The 11,619-nt window shown below is 44.0% G+C and overlaps 1 protein-coding gene across 1 annotated transcript in view; it reads left to right on the forward strand.

Moving 5' to 3' along the window:
• The window catches only part of ERP44 (endoplasmic reticulum protein 44), a 40,754-nt gene extending 32,934 nt beyond the window's left edge, over nucleotides 1-7,820 (forward strand). Inside the window, exons 9-12 of the mRNA XM_088526131.1 lie at nucleotides 1,429-1,540; nucleotides 2,008-2,149; nucleotides 4,656-4,758; nucleotides 7,235-7,820. Coding sequence (XP_088382257.1) covers nucleotides 1,429-1,540; nucleotides 2,008-2,149; nucleotides 4,656-4,758; nucleotides 7,235-7,336 — 459 coding nt within the window. The 3' untranslated portion in view covers nucleotides 7,337-7,820. The remainder of the gene's footprint in view (nucleotides 1-1,428; nucleotides 1,541-2,007; nucleotides 2,150-4,655; nucleotides 4,759-7,234) is intronic.
• The last annotated feature ends 3,799 nt before the right edge of the window (nucleotides 7,821-11,619 follow it).

Raw genomic sequence — 11,619 nt, forward strand, 5'->3', positions numbered from 1 at the left:
CATCTGGTCAGCATTGCCAAGTTATATTGGAAGGCTCCCTTAGTTAAACATTTTTTTAGTTCTTCGTTTGCATCACTGTGTAAAAGATGCCACGTGTCAACACTTAGGACTGTGTGATTGGATTTTCAGTGTACTCTTCCCATGGTGAAGTTGGAACCTGGCCTTAGCAGCCAAAGTTCATCGTTGTCAGTTCCTATCACATTGCGGCCTGACTTATTTATTTATTTATTTATTTCCTGTAAACTTCTATTCCTGTTTACTTACGTAGATGTTTACAGTCGCAGGCTGTTCCAGCTTGACATTTTGCCTGGCAACATTTATTTAAAAAAAAAAAAAAAAATCAGTTGCCACTGGTTGCCACTAACCAGAACAAGCTTAAACATGCTAAAATGAAGATGCTTCTGCCTGCTGAGATGTTAAGAGTCACAATACTGTAGAGTAAAAATGTGAAGTGCTGTGACTGTTTTGCTGCATTTTTGATATTTTGATAAGATGAAGACAAATTTCCAACACAAACTGTATTCAATTCAAAATTAAAATCAGCCTCTGTAAACTGCACTTTTCTCCCCTCATTTTCTCTCTTTTCATTATCTGGTGGCAGCCGTCTCATGTGCGGCCTCTCACTGGCTGCTCGCTGCTGTGGAGAGGGTTTCTTCCAACCCTCGCAAATTGAAAATATCTCAGGAAACAACTGTCTTTGGGGATCAAATAAATGAGTGCTGTCTTTCTCAAAAAGCACGGATTTTATTCCGTCTCAAATAGTATCAAAGTAATAGCAGCACTGTTTGTGCACCAGCTATACAAATGGAAGTTGGCAAGGTGGTAGGTAGTTGTTAGTAAATGATTATTTCTCCCATTCTCATACGTTGAGTCGATGTTCAAAATTGCTTAGTAATCATTATGGAGCAAAGAAACAATTACAATTTTTAATAAAATAAAAATCCTGAATGAAATACTCAGAGCTCCTACATTTATCTGTCCACAGGAGTACAGTCTGTGAGGAAGTAAAGCATCCAACAAAGTTTTTGATTTGTTCTTCAATTTTAATTGTTCAGCAATTTTACTCATTAGCAGGCGAATCTAACAAGGGTACTTACCTGACTGTAGCTCTGTCATTACTTCTGTTTTTTTGGGGGGGTGGTTACGTGTCTTTTCTTTTTGAACAAATATTCAAATGCACATTCATCGCTTCCCCAAATGTTGCTAAGGAATACTTTTTTTTTTTTTTTTTTAATTTGCTTTATGTGATTATGAGGGAAGGACACCTGCTGTGTGTCACCCTGCTATTTCAAATGAACTGTCAGCAGTTACCCTTTGATCCTGCTCTTTCTGCCGTCTGTACAGCAGAGATCTCGCTGAATGTGAAAATTGCTGGAATCACTTAGGTATCCTTTAGAAATAAAAGAAATTGTTTTGTTTTCTGTGCAGGAGCTGACAGAAGAGGGGCTGCCTTTTCTCATTCTTTTCCATATGAAGGATGACTTGGAGAGTTTAGAGAAGTTCCAACAGGAGGTTGCACGACAGTTAATAAGTGAAAAGGGTTTGTAGTAACTTCTTACTATTAGACATTTTTATTGATACAGAGGAGGTTTTGGTGGTGTTCTTGTTTTCAAGGCAAATTCAGTAAAGTGGAGATAAGGGCCAAACAAGTCTATTTTTAAAGCTCTTGAGAGTAAAGGGCTTTTGACAATGAGGCCTAACTCCCATGGAAATTATTAAAATAGAAACAAAATTAATTATTAAGTAAACATTTCAGTAATTCCTCTTACCTAAATGAGGTCATATAATTTGAGAGGTCGTTAAAATTTCAGTTGTGTTATGGGCAAAAACATCAGCAGGAAAGATGTAACTTTGGATTTTGATGGGATTAACCACCTAAATAACTTTCACATTTTGCATGTTGCAGTGTCTGTGTAATACTTAACACTTTTATATTTATGAAAGTACTTAGGTTTTCAGGATAATGACAAATCTTACCGGAAATTCTGTATGTGCTCACAATTTAAGGTACAATAAACTTCCTCCATGCTGACTGTGATAAGTTCAGGCATCCACTCCTCCATATCCAGAAGACTCCAGCAGACTGTCCTGTTATTGCCATCGATAGCTTTAGGCACATGTATGTCTTTCCTGACTTCAGCGACCTGTCGTAAGTACCCTTCGCTTTTTCTTTTGGCATTGCCTGCCACCCCATGAACTTTTTGTCAAGAAAAGAGAGAAAAAAAGAAAAAAACATCAAAAATACATGTGCTTATATTTTAAGCAGTACTGTTGCAAAAAGATGAATAATTCTGGGGTAGGTAAGACTGATCTGTGTTTGATTTGCTGTCAAAGCTTAAGGTGACATAAATTGGTATGAAGTTTTTAAGTGGAGTTGTATTGCTTTAAACTAAAAGAAAATCTCGTGTTAAGTCTGTACGTGCTGCTATTCTTTTATTCTAAGTTTTGCTCTTTCTGTAGCAGTTAGGTATTTAGTCTGACGTGGTATTTTTAATGGTAATCTAAAAACAGTAGCTTTAAAAGCTTTAGATTTTCATAAAGAACGTTTAACTGTTGTGTTATGCAATGAATATGGTAAAATACACGGCGTAAGAATCCCAAGCCCAGCCCGAAGGCTCGGTGTGAGCGTCAGCCAGTGTCTCAGCCTGCCGTTCCAGCAGGCTTTTATCCTGCTGAAAGGTTTAAGGGTAATAGAGGTTCTAGGTTTAGACTTTCGTGCTGTGTTTTGTTTTTTTTTTGTTTTTTGTTTTTTTTTTTTGTTTTTTTTTGTGCCTGTTACTCTGTTTCTGTGATAAACAATCAAGAAATACCAGCTTTTGCTCAGTTGTACACCAGTCATTACTTACAAACGAAAGATGAGGGATATGTGAGGATTGCAGATGGCTGTTTAATGGTAAATAATTATTCAGACTGAGGTCGTATTTAGAAGTACCTCACTTATGATTTGGGAACAGGGGTGCTTTTTGATTATGGATTGATGTTCCTTTGGGATTGAGGGAGAGGACCTAAATAGGTAAAATCTAATAATTATGAGACTCTTGTACCAATCTAAGGATTTCTGCCATTTAACTCTATTTTCCAGACCCTTTTGTTTCCAAACTTGTCCCAGACATTCCCATCTTGAAATCTCACTGCCATCAGCAACCAGTAGGGTTTGGACACTGCGTTCAAAACTGGCCTGTTAAGATTTCCTCAACTTCAATATTGCTGGTTTGCTGTTCCCTTTAGGGGATGTTTTTAGAGAATAGCTACTTCAACAGATTGGTTAGTTGTAGCTTTTCAGCGAGGACTGGCTGAGCTCCAGGAAGCTTTACAGCTCTCCATTTATAAATAAATCAGCCACACTGAAACGTTGATAAAAAAGTTAAGCACTGCAAGCACCATGACTTTTTTCCTGTAGTAGACATAGAAGATAGTTTAAAAGCCCCTCCACAGTGGTGGTTTCCTCCTCTGATGACCTCACCCGCTTGGCGAGGAGGGAAATGACTTTCAGCAGCTTCCCTGCTTGAGCTTCCTGGGAGTGCCCAAGCGATAGGATCTTTTGGCATAAAGACCAATCCCCATGACTCAGGGGTGCATCATGTGCCTTTCTGTTTCAGGTGAGTCTTCTAGGAGACCCCAAATGCCTTTATGAGGACAGAAGAGGATGGGATAGGATGCCTCTCACAGGAGGCTGACCTTTAGGGGCCTAGCCCAGAGCAGGGAGCCCAAGGTTAAAGTGGGGAGCAGGGAAGCTGCTGCCCTTAGAATGGGTTGTGGATCCCCTTGTCCACATTAGGGTAATTCCTGACCCTGTTTGGAAAGGGAAGAGGACCCTTAATATGGCTGCGTACCCCGCGATATGTGTGCGTGCCGCGGTACACACTGGTGAGGTACTGTTGTGGGCATCGCTGTAGTGACACCCCCTCATGTTGCATTAGTCTGGTTTTTATTCATGGTTCTCTAATCCGTAGCACTGTTGTTTCAGCCTCAGTGTATATCTTTTCCCTCAAAAGTTAATAATTGGCCTGAGGAAACTCTCTACAAAACCTGTCTCCTTATATATAAATTGGATTTTGTTTACATGTGTGGTGCTCGCATTACTTTTTGACCCCATCTTTAATAACTGTTAGATCAACTCTTAATTTTAGGCTCTATAGTTGGACATTTCACAGGTGAAGGTGGATGCGGTAGTCGAGCACGTTTGCTGTGGGTGACAGTAGATGATCTGAGAGGAGATTTAAATTGATGCCCTCTTAGCGTTTCCCTCTAGTGCATATGCAGATGCTCAGGCAGTAGGGACCCTTTCAAAGATGTTTTGTCAATGCTGCTGCCCGACCAGCATTTGTGTTTGTAAGCTGTGTGCTGGGATCCTGCTGTTCTCCCTCCCGCTACGGCTCGGGGGCCGCTGCAGCGAGTGTTGCTGCAGTGACTGGCCAGCACAGCTCCGTGGGGGTTACTGAAATGCTGAAACACTTGCTGTGCCCTCCGGAGGCAGTGCAAAGGGAAAGGAGCTGGTAGGATGCATTAGCAAACCTCCTGTCCCGTGTTAATTGTGTCGAGGTGGGCATGCGACGCCCCATGAGCACGTGTAGGCCACTCTGAGCAGCAGTGTGCACCCGCTCGGCTTTGGGGGCGTGATGTGTAACTTGTGCTTCTGGTCTGGCTTGTTGCAGCGTTCCGGGGAAACTGAAGCAGTTTGTGCTAGACTTGCATTCTGGAAAGTTGCACAGGGAGTTTCATCATGGCCCTGATCCAACTGATGTAGCACCTGGCCAGGTAAGGTTACAACAGATCAACTCAATTGGTCTGCTCAGTAAGGAAACATACACTACCTTCTTTATGAAAGTAGTGTTTTTTAACATATTTATATATGTGTGTGTGTGTATGTATGTATATGGATGAATGAATAATTTCCTGAAAGAGAAATATATTTATAGAAATATAATAGTACTACTTGGCTTCTTTAAAAAAAAAAATAAATAAATCTTTGGTTGAACACAAGGAGAGCATTAGGGAAAGAACAATTTGCCTTGAGTAGGGGAAGAATTGAGGCAGACGGGAGCTCTTGGGCACAGGTGGGAAGAAGATGAAACCTTCACTGAAGAGGCACTACTGTTTTTCCTCTCTCTCTCTCTCCCCAGCTCCCCTCTGTGAGGGGGCTTCTAAGGGGAAACATGAATTGATTGAATGTTTTATTTGCTTGCAGTCACCAATCTAAGCAGGAGGCTATTAGAGCATCAATAAAAGATTGATAAGCACTAATAGGGCTTACTGCTTTTATTAATGTGGCTAATGTGGCTAATAAACAGCATTACATAATGTGGCTAATAAACAGCATTAACAGCAGAGGTCACAGGCAGCACCTGTTCAGATGCCTCCCTTTTCTATTCCAGGACTGTTGTAATCCATGTCTCCATGCTTGGTAGTGCGTTGCTCCTCGGATCTCTTAAGGAGCTGACAACTAGTCCCATCTTCAGGCAGAGCTTGGGAGCAGCTCAGTGCTTAATTTGATCCACGAGGCAGAAGGGGGCCTTGTCACCCTGCTTCTCTTTGCCCAGACCAGTCTTACAGCCATGACTTAGCCTTCCGTCTTGATGATGCACTCCCTGGTCATACTGTGAAAGTGCAAAATGACAGACAGCTTGGCAGACAAGTCAAGACTTGGATCCCCTATAAAGAAAGAAACGCATACAAAAATACTTCCACACTGTCTGGTATAGAAAAGGCCAAGCTGGTCCTAGAGGAGCCCCTCTGCCCTTGTACTAGGATGCCTTGGACTAGCTCAGAACCCGTGGTCAGGGACAGAGGAGATCTGTGACTAGAGGCTCATTTACCTGGTTATCTGTGGGATGTGGCAAAGATGGCTCTGTGCTTAATGGCAGCAGTGTAGTCTCCTGTGGCCCTGCCCAAAGTTTAAAAAAAATAAAAATAAAAGCATGAAAGCCCTGGAGAATGGAGGCAGTAATATGTAATGCAAAGAGGGAATGCTAGAGGCCTGTGGGTTACTGAGCTGGGGACTGCTCTAGTGCAGACGTTGCCTCGCGGCAGCTCTGTGGCTGTGACAGGCCCAGGAGATGAACAGACAGCATTGGTGTCGTTCCGGACCCCGGAACACGCTCTGCTCCTGGCTGTTGTGACGTTGCTGAAGGAACCGCCTAACCGGCCTCAGGCTCCTCCTCGGAGGAGGAGGCGGCAGGGGGGCTGCTGTGTCAGTCCCTGCAGGAAGGGAGCGGGTCTGCAAGCAGCAGCCCCGGAGAGGAGGCAGGCGGGGAGAGAGACCCGGTGCCTTGGGCACTGAGAGTAACTGCATGTCAGTGCCCTGAAAACACGTCCCAGGATTGTCCCCGCGGTGATTCACTTCGCTGGTAACCCTCTGTGTTCCTTAGGAATTTATTGAGCAACTTGGAATCAGCTCAACAGGAGGAGACACAGGAGGCAGGGCTGGGTAAGGCTGGAGACCGAGGCAAAGGCTGGTCAGGAGCTCCGAGCTGCAAGTGTTGGAGAGGGAGAAGCAATCCCTGAGACGATGGCTTTGAGCAAGAAGGTTGGCCAGGGAGCAGAGTGCCCCCTCGGTTGCCTGGATTCTGCTGTGTATTTGGGCAGAGTCGGGTTGCCCAGAGTTGTAGACTTGCTCCTGTCCCCATTCTGCCTTTAAAAATGTGTAAAAATTCTAGTTACCTGGAACGTGCCTGTGTGTCTCCTCTCTAGATGGCATCCTGCCATCTTGTGGAAGATTTGCATGCCTGTGTAATGCATATACTAGGCCTACAATTACACTGGAATTTGCAGTTTTAGGTCATGAATGTCTCTGAGTTGTATCTATTTTTATTATTTCCATAGGAAAATCATTTTAAAATACTAAGTGTGTCAGCAATTGCATTTTTGCCCTGGTGCCCCAAAAACAAACATGCAAACCCCAGTACCTTCACAGCAAGTGGCAGCAAGAAGCCTTAACACATCTCCTGCACCAGTGTACATCGGAAATACTTCAAGTCATTTTAGTCCCTCGCACAGAAACTTGTGTGATGGCAGTTTCCTTTGAGATGCCCTAATGTAGGGAATGTCCTTAACTGCCTCATTAACGAATTTGTAAATGTGTGATGTGGAATTACAATGTGCCTTCAAAAAAAAGTGCTGCAATTCTGGCAATACCAGACATCAGTGCAGTCTCATACCTAATGTTAAAGTTCTGTTAATGAAAGCGATTATTATAACAAGTCTAACCAGAGATTTTATTTGTTCTGTTTTTCAGCCAATACAGGATTTAGCCAGCAGCCCCCCAGAGAGCTCATTCCAGAAACTTGCACCCAGTGAACATAGGTACACCTTATTGAGGGAAAAAGATGAACTTTAAAAACTTGAAATAATCCTGCAAGCCTTTCAGAGAGCAGCATTGACTTCTGTGTGGTGGAAATAGTAAACCTATATTTTCATAATTCTATGTGTATTTTTATTTTGAATAAATTGAAAAAGAACTTTTTCTCCCCAGGCTTGTAAATACATTTGTTTGGTGGGTCATTCTGTACAGCATTTTTCATATAGTATGTTCCTAATGCTATAGTAAAATATCAGAGACCCATCCAGACTCTTGATCTAACCGTGTTCTGTAAAACTTTTATAATCCAAATGAAGGTATCCTTGCCAGAGACATGCTGTTAACTTGCACTATCCCATTAAATAGGCCTTTGGGTTGTTTTCTGTGTAATCTTGATAGTATGTGACTTTTTTCTTCTTCATGTGAACAGTAATCTTGGTAATCTCTCTTTGTCACCTTTTTCTCCAACTTGAGAGGGTCTATTCTGGATACTTGGGAGGGGAATAAATTAAAGTTTTACAGACTCTCGTGTGGTGCTTTACTGGATGGGAATGTCTCGGCCATTAAACAATTTGTGCTGAGTCGAGGGAGGGAAGGAAATCTTAGTGACGCGGCTGTCTGTTTGGGCTAGGGCTGCACCTGCTCTCCTGAGGTTGCCGTATGGATGGCTGCATTAGAAGGACGGGACTGTCACCTCCCAAGGAGGGGAGCCCTGGAGGTGGCCGCCCGTTCAGTGCTCGGACCCCTACGGTGCTCTCCCTCTCTGACTGTCCTCCTTGGCCCTGGCCTCACGGGCAGGCCTTCACTAGCAAGCAACGATTCCAGCTGCTCGCATTGCCCTTGCAGGGGGCTGTGTTCATTGTGTGATCCTGCTCGGAAGAAGGAGGTGCTGCTTTCCTTGTTCTTCTCTTGCCTTCAGTACCGGAATGCAGGTGTTGTCCAAGAATCTTTAAGCTGCTCGGGAGCGCTGCTGAGACGGGCCGAGATGAACGTGTGCATGTTTGACATACTGTGGGTTCTGTTGGTGCTGGGTGCCGTGGTGAAGACTAATAACTGGTTCTGAATTGCAAAATGTTGTTCCAGTGTAGCTTCTGATCTGTTTGAGGGTTCTCTAGTTGTAGCTCACATGATACGAGCTTACAAGCTGTATTTTCTCTTTCTTTCTACGCCCTTCTCTATCTCATGCCAAATTAGGTGTTTGGGCATCTATGTTGGATTTCTTCTCAATTTAGATTCAAAGATGTGAACTGGAGTAGGGCTTTGAGGCTGCCATGTGCTATCTGTAGGTGCTACAGACTTTTCAGAGGAGCTTCGCACTTGAAATTTCAGTCGATTTCTGCAAGTGCTCCAAAATGCTGATTTCAGTTCTTTGACATTCCTAGTTTGGGATTCCTTATTCCTGAGTGCTGCTTGGTGGAAGTAGTCCAAACGTGCCCTTCCGGAGAGATACTACCTCATTACACAGCCCCCAGGCCCGTGGCTGATGCTTTCACCTGCAAAGCGAGGGCTGTGCCTCCTCATCCCTTATTCCAAATCTGGTTTTCTCAGGATGGATTCATTCCCAGAGCTTTGGCACCCTGGCATGAGGCAGGCAACTGGACATGGCAGGTGCATGGCAGATAGCTGCTCCCGTCATTCCATGCTGGGTATTCACTGGAATGGGAGCTGATTCTGCTGGGTTCTGGGTGACCACTGACCTGTCCTGACTTTCAGGTGGTTTTCTGCCTGCAAGCGGCAGGTTGAACAGGCCATGTCTGATTGCACCTGAAGTGGTTTTGAGCATCACTTGACTTTTTGAAGTACCTGATGCCACCAAGAGTTGGCGTGGAGAGAGCAAGCGCATCGTGCGGGCCAAAACGTGAGGCAGCGGCGGCTTCAGCGCCAGGGCCCGCTCAGCGCTGCTCAGCCAGCAGCCACCTTGGAAGCCTCTGGGGCTATGGGAGAAGTTGTTGAGCCAATAGTTTTGTCCCAGTAAAACGGAAAACGTTACCAGCTGTCATTCTTATTCAAGGTAGGAAGTCAATTTTTGAGCTATCATATTTGAGTTACGAGATGCGTGCGACATTTTAGGAACTTGCGTTAATTTCAGTCAATGTAAATATTTCAATAGCAGAAGCATGTGTTTGGTAACTAAATACAGGATTCTTAAAATAATTTTATTACTAAGGCTAATACAAAATTTGAGGCTTTTTTTTTTTTCTCAGATGTTGAAAATTTTTAAAATGACATTTTAAATAAACACTACAAACCATCTGGTAGGGAAGACATTTTATTTGGTCTGAAAGAATTATGTATATCTTGTTTATTTTCTGCCTAACACCTCCAGCAATTTAAATGCTCTTCCGGTTATTCAGTTGCCCATGTGTCTTCAACATACGTAAATAACCCATTTATTTAAAAAACATAGTCTAAATAAAAGCATCCCCAATTTAGTCTGTATACAATGTTCTGAAATAGCTTCCTTAAGGAGCAAGAACCATTCTTGTGCTGGATGTTTCCTAGGATGAGCACCTACGGAGCTTGTGCCGGTGCCTCCGTCCCCCGGGCAGGGTCTGTCCCAGCCTGGGCAGCGGGTGCTGTCAGATGCAGCTGGGTTTGGAGCTTACAGGAGGAAAGCAGGCGACCTTTTAAAATCAGACCAAGAATCACAGTTTACAGAGAGCATATCTTATTTTTTTCCAGAGTTACTTCCTTTAAATTTAGAAATCCTTGAACAAAGGAGTGAACAATAATAGTACGAAGGTGTTACAAGCTCACTGTGTGTGTTTACAGCCAGAGTAGATGCATTGGAAGGTGTGTTTTGCATGACAGGAGCAAATAAGCTGAATATCTCAAGTAACGTTTTCCAGGCCAGCTGATTTTTACAGATGTAGGCACTGTGGCTTTAACGTGTGCAGTTTTGACAGCGTTAGTGACTACGTGGGTCTCTTGCCCCGCTTGCTTCCCTGAGCCTGAGCCCTGCATAGACAAGATGATCTGACTGATAGCAACTTTGATCACACCTTTATTTAAAAAGATACTAAGCAAGAGCTGTTCAGAAATGCACGCATGTCTTAAGCTGTAACAAGCCACTGCTCGCAGTGTATTCAGGCACTAAAACCCATCATCTGCCAGTAGCAGGTAGTCATTTGCAGTGAGGATATCCAAGCGGTGGTTAAAGATCTCCTGTTGTTACTGTCTGCTTCCTGGGACAGGGTGCCCTGCTACAGTCCCATGCCTGCTAGGGGGTCCTACCCCTGAACACCACGTACAGCAGGACTCAGGGAGCATCGCCCAGGGCTCAGAAGAACTGACCCTGTAAGAACTTTAAAAAGCCATTTTCCAACCTGTATTTCCCTTTTCTAAACAATAGCAGCAACAGTATGGGAACCATCCCAAAAGGATGGAGGTTGGACCTCCCCGTGATGCATAGTAAGAGTACATGAGAATGAGAACTTGTAACGCTCCAGTATCCAAAGAGGAAGCTGCAGAAGTAAATGCTTTCTTAAACAGGAAAGTACGGCTGTAAGAGGATGCAAGAGGTGAGTGCACGCTGCTCAACCAGGTTGCAGCTGCTGGCTCTAAATGCCAGAGTTCGGCACTTCGGTTCTGCACAGCATTTCTCAGGACAAGGCTCAGAGCTGTGAAGAGTCATGGCAAAGGACTCTGCCAGGAGCCCGCCCGCAGGGCTTGTTTCTGAGGCTAACTCACTCTTAAATGCCCATTTTCAAAAGGCAGTTACCCTTAACAAGAAACTGTAGCACCTGAAAGAGGGTAAAGCTGATGCTGGTCTTGGCTGGCTCATGCTTATGGGTGCAGAATCTACCCAAGTTTGATGCTTTCCATAAGGCTGACCCTATGCTCTAACCTGGCCCACGGCAGCAAATGCTTTCTGGGCAGTTACTGAACAGGCCCCTGTCCTTCACACACAAGGGGAGGCTGGGAATATGGAAAAATGAAAGTGTATCTTAAGGGATTACAATAAAAATGGATGAAAGTTTTGGCTCTTACCTCGGGATCCTACTATGTGCGCTCCAACTGCAGGGAGCCTTTTTTGAGAAGAGCACTACCGTTTTCCAAAGGACTTTATTAGTGTTGCCTGCAAGACATCTTGTGCAAACTGAGCATGAAGCACCCACCATCCATCTCTACAGCTCTGCATATGGCTCACCTAACTAAGAGTTGTATAATTAAGTCACTTGTACAGTTTTCCAAGTAGCAGGACTGATGTTACCTATTGTATGTAAAAAGCAGCCCCCTAAGCTCTGGCGCTACCTTTTCACACCCCTGAACAGCAGTCCTGGTGTTTAAAATCACCGACTCAGCCTTGTATTGAAGCATAA

This window comes from Tinamus guttatus, unplaced genomic scaffold (genome assembly GCF_059628265.1).
Source record: "Tinamus guttatus ecotype Peru unplaced genomic scaffold, ASM5962826v1 Tinamus_guttatus_pri_ptg000025l, whole genome shotgun sequence".
NCBI classification, from domain to species: domain Eukaryota; kingdom Metazoa; phylum Chordata; class Aves; order Tinamiformes; family Tinamidae; genus Tinamus; species Tinamus guttatus.